The following is a 17,749-nucleotide window of genomic DNA, read 5'->3' on the forward strand; positions in this document are numbered from 1 at the left end:
ATTTTGCATGTATCCTGTTTCATGTCGTGGAGGGGGCAAATCTCGTGTTCATGTAATACTAGTAACTTCAGAACCTGGAGAAACTGACCCACGTGGTGGAAGATGGACCGAGTAATAAACACAATTGACGGGTAGATATCAAAACCTGGGATCTAGCAGTCCCTTGACTCGTCAAGTCTCCGTTTCAAAACGTCCACCCCGGATTTCTTTGTCAGTGGTGGCCATGATGACGCTAACATGGCGTAGCCAGGACTGATGACGATATCCGGTTTGTAAAACTTGTTGACAGAACATGAACAGGAGATGTTCGGTCTACAAAGGACGGGGAATACCTACCCTAGAGTACGGAGCTGACCTAGCACCGCCCCGTCTTCCCCTCCTCATGGGGCCACCGCCGCCACCTCCGGCACTGAAGCCGCCACCACCGCCGCCACGGCCTCGACTAGCGCCGCGTCCCCGGCCACCTCCTCGTCCCCGGCCGCCACCACGGCCTCTACCGCGCGCGGGCTTGTTGAGCTTGATGATGTCGTCAAGAGACATGTCCATCTTGTCCGTCATGGTGGAAGTCTGTCTTATGGACTCGAACAAACAGCAAAAGTGGAAGAGAGGACGAGCTACTGCGTGCACCTCACCGACGCGGAGAAATATTCTTTGCTCCCTCCAGGCGACACATGCCCCAAATTCTACATGCACAGGTTGTTGTGATGCTTTTAAACAATAGACTAGCTTCATGCATATTCAACATGTAGAGAGACCGGTTTATCCTCCAGTGAGATATATTTTGAAGACGTAGCAAAAAAACATTTTGCAGTTGTTAGTTTTCTGCATGGCTGCTCGGATAAATTTTTGACAAAATTTCAATTTTTCTCAAGAGAAGACATCCGTGTAAGGGCACGGTCACATTTCCAAGCCGGGGCCCGGCCGGGTTGTTTGCGTGAACGAAAAATAAACAATCTGTATTAAGAGTTTACACATAGTGCTCATGGTTGATTTTCTAAAACTTTTTCTGTGTTTTGCTGTCTTATAATTTTCGTTCCATACAACTGCCCGACCGGGCCCGGCTTGGAAATGTGACCGAGCCTTAAAAAATGCTGAAGCCCCAGTATTAAGGAAACTAAGACACGTGTTATTATAAGCATATGACCGACTTTCTAGTCGCACAGACAACTCAGGCTAATCAGATGGTAAAACTAGAATGGTGGACAGTCATGTGTGGCGTTTCATTGTTTTTTTTCCAACATCTAATCATCCTCCAGTACCCAGTATATTCCTGCTTTGAGATGTCAATACGTCTGATGTGGTGTTGTAGGTTGTCGGCGTGCTTGACCGGATCGTAAATAAGTCGGGCAGATGTTGGGAGGGAGTCGGCTCGCAGGCTTGGTCGTGGAAAGTGCCTTTCCCAAGGACACAAGATTGATGGCATGTTAGGACCCGAACCCGGGACCTCTTGGTTCTGAGTCGAGCACTCTGCGGTTACGCCACACGACAGGGGCTTTGGAGCGTACATAGATTCTTTATTAAACCTTTCCCGTAGGATACCGACTGTTGGCCATGCGTCCGTCGCTGATGGAGTCGATGTTGATGCTGGTTCTGGCAGGGAACGCAGTTCTGTTGCTCTTCTCGATTTTCAACATGGCCGCCGTTCCCGTCAAGCCTCGGGCTGGCGATATCGTGAAGCAATCGGTGTGTACTAAACTCACTTTGCATTCCCAGTTGAACTATCATTCTGTCATTGTTTCTCATAATTCATTGTGTTAGGATCCGTGAAGAGGTAAAGAAATTACACATGTAAACGCCTTTTAAACAAGGATAATGTCAACTGAGCAATTCTGGAAAATGTCTTACTATATATAAACTGTAACGTAAATACAAACGTAAGTTAAAACGTTTACCAACTTTTTTGTTGTTGTTTCATGTTTACTAAATGTAGCCACAATAGTTTGCAGAAACTTTTTTGTGTTTGTGTGTGCGTGTGTGTTGAATGACCTCGAAATGTGTAGCAATATTGTAGAATTACAGTATGAAAATTTCCTATTCTTTCATTCTTGACCTGTTGTTTTTTTCATTTTTTGCTCTTTATTTGTCTTAAGGTATTGATGAGTGAGGTTGTAGAGCATCGTCACTCTTCCACCAAGGGCGGTATCAATAATGTTATTGCTTTCGCTAGAATGTTATGTTTTGTATTTTAGCTGGCATCTACTGAACGTATTGAGACTGTCATCCCCTGTCCGGTAATGGCAGAAACGGCGTCGAGAACGGCTCGTTGGGTGACCGTAAATATGGGAGAGACTGTGTATGACATAGCGCTTGTCGGACAACACCTTTCTGTGGACATCAGGTACTTACCATACCTCTTCGTTTGCCCAAGGACCTTCTTGTATAATTTCCTTGGTCTGCCCTTAAAAAGATTTGACCTACAAAATTAGTGTTAGAAATACCCATCTTCATTCTCCATATTGCAGGGACATTTTTGATATTTCAGAAGAAAAATTAAGCAACCTGAAATTTTGCAGACTGAAAAAAATCAGGCTTGGGGTTCAATGCCGCATGGTGAAATAGCTTTGTGTTTACTACTGACTCTATAATATACTAGTAATTTTGTATGTATTTTTAAAATTGCATGTAACTATTTGCCAACATGCAATTTTGTTTGTGCCATGGGTTTAGATCCTGAATTTTAAGTGTAGAACAAAATATTTTGAATTTCTGCAATATTGCTGAACACTGAAAAAAGTATTTCTAACACTAAAAATGCTTAGTACAACATCTTGCTAACTTGAGGTTGTCAACTTTGTATTCACATGTATTAAGCCACACCAAGTAAATTTTATGGATGACGTCCTTTGGAGACCATAAATCTAATGCAAGAGGGCGAAAAAAACAAGAAGGGCCCTAAAAAACAAGATGCCTAGATTAGAAATATTCTAAGAGACGACAAATGTTAGGACACAAATTGAATGAGGTGACACAGTGTAACAAGCAAGAAGTCTTTTATCCATCATCAAAACAACAATAAATCAGGTGGAACAGCAGTTGTCATCCTGTGCTTTGGGGAGATAGATGGGAGGATGTGGCAGGATGTACCAAACTGAATTCCTAAAGGAAGTCATGATTTCCTTGTTTGATGCTTCTTAAGCTTTGGTCCGTACAAACCTATTTGCTGCACTGTCGTGACTCTTTGGTCATAGTTACAGGAAGCGGAATTTCTTGTTTTTTTTCTAGGAACAGGCCAAAATCAATGCGCGCGCGGACGTCATCCATAAAATTTACTTGGTGTGGCCTTATGCTCAAACTGGATATTGACTATTTTTCTGTTACATAACAATCCATATGATATAGTATAATGTTCTTACTTTATGCGACTTCATGTCAGGGCAGAGAAAGTACACGAGGTCTACCGGGTCACACCTTACTACATGACAGATAAGGTCAACGTCACATCCGGTGTGGTGCATGATGGGAAAACAACTGTGATCGTGTATTGCCGTCTTCCCAGCATTAAAGCAGACAACGAATTGGTCAGTTTACGCTAATTCCACTGTTTGACAAGACATCGTCTACGAAAGTGATTTACAAAGAACCATGCAGCTTTTACCCTTAAACCACCGTATTCACCAATTTCACACTTCCCATAATACCTAGTAACGGTCACGGATATGACGTAAGACCCCTCCCCTTCCTCGATGTAATTATATTTCAGTCCATACCATGGTATGGATGAAATATATTGTGTTCTCTGATGTTTCTTCTTCTCCTTCTCCTGCCACACAGTCAAAGGGATTCAACTCAGCCATCATTCAGCCAAATGACCTGAAATTCGGTATAAGGGTACCTTGAACATGCGTCTACAGAATAGCAGTCACATATTTGGCATACACCACTTCCAAATGACTCATTTGGGGGAGTTTAATGGCTATTTTCAGCAAAAAAAGGGCCAAAAGTGCTATACCCGTTCCATGTTCTATCTAAAGAATGGCACGTTCCATCTGCCGCTGGCCATGGAACACGTGTTCCATTGCGGGTTACCTGGGGTCACATTGCACGTAAGTCGTGCGTAATGACCCACACATTCAATTTTATGTGCCTAAGACCTTCAAAATGTATCAAATCTCATCATTGTTAGTATTTGCATACCTGTAATAAGACTAGTAAAGCTTTCGAGATTCAATGTGCTTGTTCTTGCATCTTTGTTCTCGATTACATAGCTACTATATAATTCATTTATTTGAGACTCTTTGCCAGTTTTACACTGGGGTAAGTTTGGAATAGTCCACTTTTGCGTGGGAAGGAGATGGACTGAAATATGCAGTATTTGCTCCCAAGCAAATGTCGGCCTCTCTAGTATTTCCAACAAGTTCTATCGACAAACTGGTCAATTATTGTTTTGAATTATTTCTCTAGTATAAAGCGCATGCCATAATTGAATTTTTGTTGGAATTAGAGAAAATGACGACTACCTTCTATCGTTCTATCTTCTACTGAATTACGCATTACGTATATTAATAGAAGGATAGAAGGTACGTCATTTTCTCTAATTCCAACAAAAATGCAATTATGGCATGCGCTTTATACTAGAGAAATAATTCAAAACAATAGTTGACCAGTTTGGCGATAGAACTTGTTGGAAATATTACATCCAGGAAGGGGGAGGGGGTGGTCTTACGTCATGTCCGTGACCGTTACTAGGCATTATGGGAAGTGTGAAATTGGTGAATGGGGTCAAAACTGTGATGTGCATAAATTATGATAATTACCAATAATCATTCACACCCAGTCATGTCAAACTGTCCCTCATAGATTAATGAAACTATACATACTTAAACATCACAAAAAAGAGCCATTAAAACTATATTCGTGCAAAACATTACGGGGTCAGTTTTGAGCCCATACTGTAAGATTCGTCGCAAAAACCCCCGGTACTTTGAGGGTTGAACAAGTTGAATCTACATTGGTGCCTGATTAACCTAGTGTGTATCTTTTTCTTCTTCAGTTCTTGATAATGATTCTGAATTAAATTGTGATGAGCAGGAACATACTATTAAGCACATACATTGAATTTGTTGATGCTACTTTCTTAGTTATATTTAAATGTCTAACACTGATGTTGATGCATTTTCCAATGGTACTGTGTTCAAGATTGCATTTGAGATCTTGGACGAAGCCGGCCGCCATGTTGGATCAGCAACCCTGGTGCTGACTGTGTATCAGTTGTCTCTGGACGTTGACGTGGACAGGGACGGTTCGATAGACGAGGAGAACCCATCAATGGTACTCCTTAAGAATAAATCGTTCGGTCATTACCTGGTAGCAACAGTTGCCACATTACAGAAGCCGACCATATCAATGTAACTAAATCACCAGGAATAACCAAGAATATTCATCACGCAGTAACTAAGGCCACAGCAAGTAATTTTTATGGATGACATCAGTGCGCATTGATTTTCGCCTGATACATAATTTTTACCCATACTTTACGATATAGCCCATCTAGATGTACGGTCGCTAGGATATGGAGCTGAGTCCCGAATTAAACTGTAGGCTGAGTAAAGAGATTCTTTTTACACAACCAAGTCTTTCATTCAGCCGATGTATCGGTGACCGTCTGTCACCTTTCTCAGGGCAATTTTGACTGGTTCACATTGCATTGCAGCACAGGTGCCGCTGCTATAGTTGCATTCCCAAACGTACAATATATCCAACTCCCGTACGTTTGGAACCGCATTGTAGATACAATTCCCTAGCTGTAATCACGCATGTGTGTAGATATGTAAATATTTTGCGTTTAGGAATGCATCTATATCAGCGACACCTGTGCTAGCATTGCAATGCAATGTGAACCAGTCAGAATTGCCCTGAGGAAGGTGACAGACGGTCACCGAAACATCTGCTGAATGAAAGACTTGGTTGTGTAAAAAGAGTCTCTTTACTCAGTGTCTTACCAACCTGATGAAACTTTTCACGGATTAACTACTAGGCTGTTGACCTGAAGAGCCAGTGGAAATGGGGACCGGGAGGTAGCGGCGCCATTCTACTTGTCAACAACGACAACGATGACCTCACCACAGACAAGTACCCTGACAACAGGAATAGCGCTGTCGACGGAGATATGGGTACAGCTTTCTAATACCTAGGTCACGATTAAAAAAATGGCGGGCTGTTTCATGTTTACCGAAGAAAAACACATTGTTTTGGCCACGTTTCCTCCTCTTCTTCTTCTCCAAACACTGACCTCTGACCTGGTCAATGACCTGATTTGTTGCCTTGACGTCTCTCACCATGGTAACTGGTGTTGGGTTACATAATGCTGCAATTTTATAGTAGGAGGGATTTATACTCCTGACCATATGTATGATATTTTTTTCCACTATCGGACGGGACCCCGACGTGGCCCAGTGGGGGTCCCGACGGCTGCCGGCCTATTTCTTGACTCCGCGCGGGCGCCTAGTTGAATTTAACACGAACTTAAAATCACCCCGGGCCCCGGCGAGGAAAATACGCCGAGACGAAGTCGTGACCTAACTGTGACCACAGGACAGCCGGCGTCCGTCCGGCTTCATGACGCCGGCCAGCGTCGAGATCGGGAACATACCGCGCGGGCCCCGCTTGAAATGTGACTCCAGCATAAATGCCAATGATGTTTTTTCCTCTACTTTTAAAGGGTGTTTGTATAAACGGTTTGCATCTATGAATGATATACTAGTAGTAACTGTTATGATGTCACTATCGCGAGTGGAAGCGTAGATTTTTGTATCTCAACTCTATGATGACACAAAGTGAACTAATAATACGTCATTTACTTCCTTCATCAGATCTTAGAGACATGAGCCCGATGACAGTGCGCATGCGTGGACCTACATCCTTGCCCAAAGAGTACGTCGTTTGGCTGCATACGTCACCAGAAAACGCTCAAAGGATCGGGATATTCCATCTCGAAGACAGGGGTAAGCATTTGAGCATAAAATCCTAATCGACTCTTCCATTCAGTTAACACTTTCATATCTTTTTTTTTAAAGAAATGAGAGACATTTTGTGTTACGTCATCGGATAACGTCGGCAGAACGTACTGCGCCTGCGCGACCCCCCCCCCCCATTTTTCACGGTTTTCGTTGGATTTTTGGTCAACGTTGCATCAGTATTTTGCCTGTTGCGGACGATATACCTTTTCCGACATAACAGTTGGAAACTACAGACGGGATGTAAACCTCATTGCGCTAATACGACCTTATATGAGAAGTGCTATCACGATGGTCAGATTTGCGCCCAAAAGTCCCACTCCGCTACTATGGAGATCGAATCCCCCGAACCCGCGAATCTTGTTCGATATGACGTCATTCGAATAGAGCGGGCGTTCGATCTGGGGTTACCCGCGGTCATTTACAGTAAAGCCGCTACAACCGGCTACTTCAAGCCCTTTTTTACTTGGAAACCACGGAACAGGAAAAATCCACCTTTCCACCAATATGAACCGTTTTCAAAACATTACATCTATGCCGTGATTTTACTGTGGATATGTAACATGTAACGAAGCTACTGCCGTCATCGTGGGTGACCTTGAAGGTCAGAATTCTTGTTGACGCTGTTATAAAACCCAGGTCCCCATATCCAAGTGGCACAGCATGCGTGCAAACATGGTATTTTAACCATTCCCAAAAATCGCTCAAATTACCCCATTGAGGGCTTGTTTGGAAGAGGAACGATTTCCGCAGATTTCTGTCTTAGGGATTTTTTAAATATGGCCGCGATTATGAATTGTCGGTATTTAAAGTTAAAACACTGCGTTTTTAGCTCTTCTTTTGACTGTAAGTCGAGTTTTAGTTAAAAAATTAAAAAATCCTAAGACAGAAAGTTTAAATTTACTGTGATAGTTCTAAAAATCCAAAAATCTAACCTTATTTTTAATTTTCGGGGCCTCTTAAAATCAGTTGTTTGGTCCTCGTGAACCCTTTTTGAAATCCGAAATTGATCTCATTTGGAAGCAAATGTACACAAAGTGGAGCAAAGGCAGTGCAAGAATAACATTTGAGGTAAACAAAATCACCTATTACATTTTATTTTGACGAGTATCTACTCTCCAATTACTTTTGTTTATTTTCAAATTTTACCCGTTGCCTCCGGGCCGGCCTGGGACTCCCGCGCGGCCACGTTCGAACACGTTCTGTAACCCGATACCTCCCTAGTAATGCGACTTTTAGCCTAGCAACCGACCGCCGTGTATGCACTATATATATAATACATAACGGGTTTCGTGCAGGTGCAGTACGTTCTGCCATGGATTTAGACTACTTATATAGTATCTGATACCAGCCCAGAAAAGAACAAGAAACAGTCATGCCTTCAAATATCAGAGTTATCAACCAAGAATTGAGGTATTCAAAAACTCGTATTTCCCCAGAACTATCGTAGACTGGAACTCGTTGCCACCAAGCACAGTTGGGGCATCATCACTAGAAAGCTTTAAACAACTCCTGCAATTAAATGTGCAAAGATTGAGTGTAAATTAACAAGTCGTTCGGTGTGATATAGCTAGCTGCCGCCGCGCCGCGTGCCTGCGAAGCTGGTGTGTTACGCCGAAGGGTGGTTATACCGGCTATATCGATACAGATACAGATACTTCTAACTCCATGGTTCTGCCGACATCAGCAGGTTCGAACCCCCATCACGTGATTGGTCCAGCTGCCGGCAACATGGCGGAACTGGACTGGCAAGTGAGCCCCACGGATGACGTCATGACGTCTGACTTCGCTGTAGAAGCTCTCCAGTACCCGGATGTTCACTTTGACGGGGAGGTTTCAGTGCATTTGTCTCTGCGTAAGGTAATAGCCAAGAGGGTACTAGTATATGATTATTATGTTTACCCAGGGAAAACATATTGTTTTGCTCTGTCTCCTCCTCTTCTTCTCCAAACAAATATGGTCAATGACCTGAACCAGACGTCTGTCACCATGGTAACTAGTGTTGGGTTACATCATGTTACAATTTTATAGCAGGAGGGATTTAGCCTCCTGACGCCATATATATAAATCTGTTTGAGTAAGAATTAACAGAGCAAACCATACTAGTATGTGAAGGTAAACATTATGCATTTGCTTTGCAAATGTTACGTTTCTAGTTCATTGAAGAATTACCTTTATTTGTTTACTTATCATGATTCGTAAAGTTTTCCTCTCCAACGTTCTGTGTACCTTAACACCCTCATCATTTTATGTTAAATTGACGTTTTGGTAGGCTGGAGTCCAGCCTTGTTAGCTTTGGTCCGCTCCCCAAGGCGGGGTACCGGATATTGAGGAGTGGACCAAAGCTAACAAGGCCAGACCCAAGAGGTAGTGCATGCCCGTAGCCAGGGGGGGTTCGGAAGGCTCAAAGGTCCACTTTTTGGTTCACTTTTTATGTAAAGGTCCACTTTTTGGTCCACTTTTTATGTGAAGGTCCAAGATTTTTCTTGAAAAGATAGACTGGAATCGTAGAAAAACTGCTCCCTTTGTCATTAAATAAAAATTTATCTTTGACTTTTTTTCTTTGAAATCCTCTCAAAAACGCACGAAATGCCAGTTTAGAAAGTTCATTTTTCAAAATTTTCCGGGGGAGCATGCCCTCGGACCCCCCTAGAATCCTCGTGCCTTCGGCGCTCGAGGTCCCCTCAATCAGTGGGAAGAACCCCCCCCCCCCATTCAAAATCCTGGCTACGGGCATGCTACCTTTTCCCATTTTCCATCGGTCTGTCTGTTCCAGGGATCAGGAGAGCCTATTTTTGAGGACACGGTCGTGTTCCGTGTGGCACCGTGGATCATGACCCCCAACACTCTTCCACCAAGGGAGGTAATAATGCTATGGTCACAGTACACAGTATGTAAAAGTAGTCCTGGCACAATTAGAAGTTTATTGCAAATTCGTGCCCGGGGGCTAATTGCAAATTACAAACATAAAAGAACAATGAAACAGAGTATAAAATAACTAAAATCTACATGACAAATGGTAGTTGTCTAAAGCTATAGCTATGACTACGTCTAAGGGGTTTGACTTCTCTTTTTTAGACCATGGAAGACGTAATGTCCCACCTTTTCCAAAATTAGTGGGCTTGGGGAAGTTAAAAGAAGAATAGTTTTTTTTCTTTGTCTGTAAGTTTAGTAAAATTGGAATAAATTGTAGAAGTTTGAATAGTTAACTCATTTCGAGCGTTGCTATAAAAGGACAATGTAGCAATATTTTAGAATTACAGTATGAAAATTTCCCATTTTTTTCAGTCCTTGACATGCTGTATGCCAAAAAAAACAGTTACTCAAGCAACTGGATATGATTTTGAAAACGTCAGACGTTTCAGCTAGTATCCACTAGCTTTCGTCAGTGACTGAGAGACCAGAGGGGAAAGCAGGTTTATACACAACCTGTTGATTGATATGCAAATAAAGTGAAGACAAATTTTTGGAAGTCGAAAAAGGAACAAAAGTCAGACAAGTCAAGACAAGATGATGCAAATTAGTCTGAAGTGTTGTCTGTCCTCGGGGGTAGCTGAAACGTCTGACGTTTTCAAAATCATATCCAGTTGCTTGAGTAACTGTTTTTTTTGGCATATCGTATTACCTGGATGTCTAACCTTCATCGACGTATCTTGACATGCTGTGTTCATATTTTGTTCTTTATTTGTCGTGAGGTATTCGTAAGTGAGGTTCTAGAGCCGGAGGAGAATATCCAGTTCATCCGGGATCTGCAACAGCTGACAACTCGCGCCGGAGTGAGGCTAACCATTGCTGCGCCTGGGCAGAACGGAGGTGACCGCTGGATGCAGGTGAGACAACCATGGGTCCTCTTATACTATCATGAAAGTTCATCTGTGTTGGTAGTTACATGTTTAAAGTTGAAACTTTTGGTCCAACACAAAAAAATTCTCTCACCTAAAGCTTTCGACCAGTCACTCTGGTCTTCCTCAGTAGACTGACCCAGTGAAGCTTGTCACGTGGCTTCTTTGAAGTGTGACGTCAACACTGGGTCAAAGGTATCTGGTAGACCATGTCGGCCCCCATCGCGGTTCAATGTAGGGTGATGGGCCTTGATGTATATGGCTTCCTTCACCCCTCTCATGAAATAGTCTTGTTCAGTGTCTAAAATCCTTACAGTGTCAAGTGAAACAAAATGTCCGGGTGACTCTATGTGAATGTGTTGAGACACCTCTGAACTGGCAGAGCTAGGCCGTGTATGTTCTGAAAACCTGGCTTTTAGAGACCTCTCTGTTTCCCTCTCTGTTGACGTCACACTTCAAAGAAGCCACGTGACAAGCTTCACTGGGTCAGTCTACTGAGGAAGACCAGAGTGACTGGTTGAAAGCTCTAGGTGAGAGAATTTTTGGTGTTGGACCAAAAGTCTTAACTTTAAACACATAGGCCCTCTTCTTGCTTCCCAGTCGGTTTCGTTTTCAGTATGACGGTTATCTATGGCTTCACCACACCACGAAGGTTCTACATGTTCCGGCAGCAGAAGGCGTTGGAAGATTCCATTGCTGCATGGGGGTATAGGCTATTGGAACACTTCGCATTTTAAACAGGGGTGATTTAGGAACAATCCATTTCGTGCAGGAGGTGGTCGTGGTGAAGCCATTTGCTGCATTTGCTTCCGAGCAAATATCGGCCTTTCTAGTTTTATATCTACATTCACTGCATAGAAACATACTGTTTTAGGTAGGCTACGTCCTCCGCGAAGAAATAAGGTCAATGACCTGCAGTAGACACCATGCCGGCCGTTACCATGGTTACTGGTTGTGCTTAATTTCCGCGTAGCGAGATAGCTTCAGGCTTATACAACTAATAAAGTAATACAGAATGAGAATAATCAGAGTAGAATTTTGTTACTATTTACATACATACGTACATACATGGCACACACCGCTGTCAGTACCAAGGACAGAGACGGGCTTGCGAATGTTATGTTTACCGAAGGAAAACATATCGTTTTTGTTCTGTTTCCCCTTTTTCTTCTCCAAACAAATGAAGAAAATGCTCTTACCCAGACGTCTGTCACCATGGTAACTAGTGTTGGGTAATTACATGTTACAATTTTATAGCAGGAGGGATTTAAACTCCTGTCACTATATCTATGAACATGTGTTTGAGTAAGAATTAACAGAGCAGGCCATATGTGAAGGTATGTGAAACATTATACATTTACCTTTCTATTCATGCTGAAATAATTAAGAAATATAGCCAAGACGTGTGGCAATTTTACCAAAACAGCGAGTTCATTTGCACTTGTTCTCCCCCTTTTTTTAAAGAATGAGGTAGAAGTTGGTTATTCTAAAGCGCCAGGCCGTACCCCTTTGCCTGTCGCCTTTTCGTCACCTCGCTATGGAGGGCTCCAGTCTTTCCCAAGGACAACACTTCTGGTGAGTTTCTCTGTCTCCTGTTCAATCCTGACCAACTGACAATTGCCAGCAATGCCATCCATCCATCCATCCATCCATCCATCCATCCATCCATCCATCCATCGAACCATTCATCCATCCATCCATCCATCCATACATACATACATACATACATACATACATACAACAATCCATCCATCCATTCATTCATTCATTCATTCATCCATCCATTCAGCCATCCATCCATCCATTCATCCATCCATCCACCCATCTACCATCGACCCATCGATTCATCCATCCTTCCATTCATTCATCCATCCATCCATCCATCCATCCTTTCACCAATCCATCCATCCATCCTTGTACCCATCCATCCATCCTTTCACCCATCCATCCATCCATCCATCCGTTCACCCATCCATCCATCCATCCATCAATCCATCCATCTATCCATCCATCCACCCTTTCACCCATCCATCTATCCTTTCATCCATCCATCCATCCATCTTCTTCCGTTCCAAAACACATAAGGTCAATGACCTGAACCAGACGTCTGTTACCATTGTAACAGATGTTGGGTTACAGCATGTTGCAATTTATAACAGGAGGGATTTAGACTCCTGTCACCATACATATATGTGTTTGAGTAACAGAGCAGAACATAAGTAAAGGTAAACATTATGCATTTGCTTTTTTTTACCTTTCTAGTTCTACTTTTGTTGAATTCCTTCAGGAAACGCTAATTCTAAGCATTGCCTTATTCATATGTTAGGGAGGCCAAAGCGTAGGTTAGCAGACGTAGCATTTTTGGCGACGTGATTCTGGAAAATTGAAGAAGTGCTAATAAAATTGAAAAGATCATCTGACACAACCTATGATATGTCTACATGAATATATTGCGAATGTTCACTATTTCTATTGGTTTTCCTAGGGACCAGATTTTGGATACTTCAATCATTATCAGCTAGGAGAAGAACCGACCTCGCTGGATTCCTTCGGTAACCTTGAAGTCAGCCCACCTGTCAAGGTGAACGGAGTGGAGTATCCACTCGGGCGAATCCTCGTCGGCTCTTCTTCGGCAAGGTTTGTTTGTTTGTTTTTGTTTGTTTGTTTGTTTGTTCATTTCGGGAATCTCCAATAAGTGACAATACGCCACTATTCTGCCTAAAGTCCCCTTACATACATTGTAAAATACAAACATTATAACAGTACATACATACATACATACATACATACATACATACATACATACATACAAACATTATATGTCTCAAATGCAGTGAAGATAAATAATCACTATGACTATATCTGTGAAAGAACTTTATCATTATCTCCTTCAAGAGTTAAATTAAATGAAACTTTACTTTTCTACGTATCCTAGAAAGAAAGTATGCCCGCTTAATTTCACTTGTGGGGTTGTGTAGCGCAACGGAACCAAGAGGTCCCGGGCTCGAGTCCTGACATGCCACCGATCTTGTGCTCTCAATTGGGATTTTCCTCACTTGACTCAAGTGACAATGAGTATTGTCCTGTCCTGTATTTGTCCTCTGTTTTGGTGGCGGCATAAAATAATATCAATAACTTGAGTGTGCCGTCACCATGTCTAGTCATGAAATGTTTGATTTGATTTGATTTATTGAAATTGCAACAGTACAAGTGGGAGAAGTCGTGTTAAGTGTCTTTCCCAAGGGCACAAGATCGACGGAATGTTCAGGACTTGAACCCGGGACCTCTTGGTTCCGAGTCGAACACTCTGCCGTTGCGCCACACGACTCCACAAATGTTGGAATAAAAAAAATCACTTGATATGTCACCATCAAAAAGGGGGAATCCTGGCCGCCGAATGATGGACACACTACTGAATTTCCTGAGGGCGCAGAGAGTCCAACCGCCTGTCCTACTCCACTCTGATTGGCTGGAAGTCGGTCACGTGGACGAGTTTATGACCTTCGTTCCTGCTACAAACGGGAAGGTAAGATGAATTATCATAGCAGCGCATTACACTGCAGCGAAACGCAACGAATGTGGAAGTAACTATGCTACCGCAGGGCAAAAAAAACGTCAAGGGTCTATGACCTAATTAAGGCATTAAATTATTGAAAAATATTGTGAAAAAAATGCCAGCAGGACAAGGATGAACCAATTTCATCTCTTTTCTTTTTGTCACCATAATTCTAAGGGATTCCGTATGCTGCTCTCCAGCCCTGATGTCTGTTACCGGATACTGGAGGGATTACGGGACAGAGGATTCGGGGAAGCAGCTCTGTTTCAAGGTGTGATCTCCAAACACTATAATACCTAGTCTCTGTATATGACTAAAATATCTAAAAGACTAGAAAGGTAACATTTCCAAAGCAAATGCATAATGTTTACCTTCGCATATGGTCTGCTCTGTTAATTCGTACTCATATATGGTCAGGCAGGAGTCTAAATCACTCCTGCTATAAAATTGCAACACGATGTAACCCAACACCAGTTACCATGGTGACAGACGCCTGGTTCAGGCCATTGACCTTATTGATTTGGAGAAGAAGAAGAAACTGATAAAAACAATATGCTTTTCTTCGGTAAACATTCTAAATGAAAAAAAAAATTGTCTCGCTGTTACCAGGCTTCGGCACGGAATTTGTTGCCTTTGTAGCCATGTACACATTTGTAACACAACACCACTGTTAATGTGCAATTTACATGTAGGCAAGAGGCGGCAGTCTAAAAGTCAGCTAGATCACTGGGACAAGTCACATGTGAGTATCATCATATTTCTACGATGAAACTCAAGGTCTACCACTTAACTAGGAGAGACTTGCTGTTGTGTCTGTCTGTGTGTATGCCATGGTCAGATTAAGAATCTATGGACAACTGTAGTATAGTATATTCTGTTGACAACATTTAATACATTTATAAAGGAATATCTTCAATCCATACAGGACTTCAGTCTGGAGGAGAGTGCAACTGTTACCATCAACAGCCTGCTGGAAGATTCCTCCTTAAGACAGCAAAACGCTCTTTACCAGGTAAGGCATGTTATTATGTTTACCAAAGGAAAACATACTGTTTCTACTCAATATCCTCTTCTCCAAACACTAACCTCTGACCTGGCCAATGACATGATTTGTTGACGTCTGTCACCATGGTGACTGGTGTTGGGTTACATAATGTTGCAAACTTCATGGTCTCCTCTGCTCCTGTCACCATATACTAGTAGTAACTGTGTTACATGTATGTGAATATGTTTGAGTAAAAATTAACAGGGCAGACCATGTCCGAAGGTAAACATTATGCATTTGCTTTGCAAATGTTACTTTTCTAGTTACATCTTAAGATTATTTGAAACAATCTCAAAATTTTTACAATCAATCTCAAGATTCTTTAAAACAGCAAAAATCTGTAGAAAAATCTTGTGATTGTTTCAAAGAATCTTGAGATGTTTTAGATTGTCCGAAAGAATCTTGGGATCTTTTTCAAAATCTTGAGATTTTTTTAAAAAATCTTTAGATTGTTTTAAAAATCAACGATTTTCAACGATGCTTGACGACCCACACTGGGGTCATCAAAGATGTTCACAAAATATCAGCTATGTAAGTATAAGCTGACAACAGTTAGAAGTGTTTGTCTAAAGTGCTCTGGGTTGTCCAATTTCAATCTAGACGTTGTTCTGATGTTTTTTTTCCATTCCAACATTTATTGCAAGGTATGGCGACAGCACACTCAATTTTTTTTCAACTAATGTTTATGCCGCCACATACACAGACAAACGCATAAACGGACAACAGACATATTTATTTTCACCTGAGTGAAGTGAGGAAATTCGTGTGAAGTGCCTTTCCCAAGGGCACAAGATCGGTGGCATGGCAGGATTCGAACTCGGGACCTCTTGGTTCCGAACCGCACCCTTTGTCGTTACGCCACACGACACCACTGATGTTTTTCAGAGGCACATCAATGAAAATCGAGACATACTGAAGAGGGAGCTGGGGTTGACAGAAGAGGACATTGTCTACCTGCCGCAGTTGTACCGGGAGGTCACAGAACCTACTGCCGATACGCCAGGGCGCGCAGGTATGGCAGTGTTCGTCTGTATTGAGTTATCGCGAGATCTTAGTGCGAGACAATGCGAGACGTCGATGTGCATTTACTTCGGGCAATTCTTAAAACACTTAAATTGTAGCCCCCAAAAATGGTCTCCTGAAGGGAAACAATACTGTAATACGTTTGTGAAGATTAGTCATGCAAGGAAGCACCAGTAAGATAGTATTTTTGACTTTTCAAACTGGATAAAGTTTTAATAACCAAACGTTTCGGTTGTTGTTCCGACATTCACTGATGAAGGGTGCCAGAACAACACCTGAAACGTTTACTTATTAAAATTTTTATCCAGTTTGGAAAGTCTAAAACACTATCCTACTAATACTGTAATACTATGCTTTTTATACATGTAGCTGCGGCCTTCCCCAATCTGGTGAACATGTTAGTCCTTGGAAAGTTCCTGGGTATTCCAAAGCCCTTTGGTCCCGTCATCAACGGCACATGCGCGTTTGAACAACACGTGACTTCACTGCTGGAACCTTTGGGACTGGACTGCAGCTTCCTGGATGACTGGTACAACTATCACGTGATGTTGGGCGAGGTGCATTGTGGGACTCAAACACGACGGCAACCATTTGATTTTAAGTGGTGGGAGATGGATCTGTAGAGCAGAGATTTCTTAACGCACATTTCTTGAGAAGAAATAAATTTCACCATTTAAAGGTGAATTTGTTATGTTTACCGAAGGAAAACATATTCGTTTTTGTCTGTATCTTCTTCTTGCTCTCGGTGGTAAGGCCTGAGTGTATGCTATGTGGAAAACAGCTTGAAGTCACACCCGTTTTTTGTATAGTTGGTATGGCAGCTGAATATCTTCTGCATTATATTAACTCTTGACATTTCAGAGTTTTTTTTTTTGTATTTATGATCTTCTGTATGTAACTTCTATGAGCTCTCAGTGTTAAGACTTGTCTGGGAAAACCAGCTTAAAGTCACAATCCTATTTGTATAACATCGGTTGTGTAAAAGTGTGCAGATCGTCCACTGTACAGTATCAAATGTTTCTTATCTTTCATGTGCTACCTACGGGAATACCTGAGTGTATGACTTGTGAACCGGCTTGAAGTCATTCATTCAATTGCATATCATTGGTTGCGTAACAGGTGATTGTCTGCTCTGTTTATTGAACCTCATAGATGAAATGTGAGTTAATCTCAACATATACCTTTCTTGGGGAGAAAATAATCTGCAGCAATAAAGCATAGTATATATTCTTTTAAGTGTAACAGTTATTACCTCAACGAAAATTGAGGTATTGTTTTGGGCCTCTCTCTCTCTCTGTGTCTCTCCCCCCTCTCTGTCCCTCTCTCTCCC

The 17,749-nt window shown here is 42.1% G+C and overlaps 1 protein-coding gene across 1 annotated transcript; it reads left to right on the forward strand.

The window, feature by feature from the left end:
• The first annotated feature begins 908 nt into the window (after window positions 1–908).
• On the forward strand, window positions 909–17,640 carry LOC109467385 (protein-arginine deiminase type-2-like). Its single transcript, XM_019765326.1, has 17 exons — window positions 909–1,683; window positions 2,190–2,338; window positions 3,374–3,518; window positions 5,137–5,268; window positions 5,975–6,110; window positions 6,810–6,941; window positions 8,644–8,813; window positions 9,730–9,816; window positions 10,649–10,783; window positions 12,260–12,370; window positions 13,281–13,432; window positions 14,174–14,321; window positions 14,529–14,622; window positions 15,044–15,093; window positions 15,277–15,363; window positions 16,282–16,408; window positions 16,789–17,640. Exons 1-17 carry the CDS (start codon window positions 1,552–1,554, stop codon window positions 17,040–17,042), a joined length of 2,241 nt encoding a protein of 746 aa, XP_019620885.1. The 5' UTR covers window positions 909–1,551; the 3' UTR covers window positions 17,043–17,640.
• Window positions 17,641–17,749: the final 109 nt, after the last annotated feature.

Source organism: Branchiostoma belcheri, unplaced genomic scaffold (assembly GCF_001625305.1).
Source record: "Branchiostoma belcheri isolate BF01 breed outbred unplaced genomic scaffold, Haploidv18h27 scaffold18, whole genome shotgun sequence".
Taxonomy (NCBI): Eukaryota; Metazoa; Chordata; class Leptocardii; order Amphioxiformes; family Branchiostomatidae; genus Branchiostoma; species Branchiostoma belcheri.

Coding starts and splice junctions, on each gene's coding strand:
- LOC109467385 (XM_019765326.1), top strand. CDS start 1,552: ATGCGTCCGTCGCTGATGGAGTCGATGTTGATGCTGGTTCTGGCAGGG. Junction 12,371..13,280: donor TCCCAAGGACAACACTTCTG/GTGAGTTTCTCT, acceptor TGGTTTTCCTAG/GGACCAGATTTTGGATACTT. Junction 15,094..15,276: donor ATCACTGGGACAAGTCACAT/GTGAGTATCATC, acceptor CAATCCATACAG/GACTTCAGTCTGGAGGAGAG.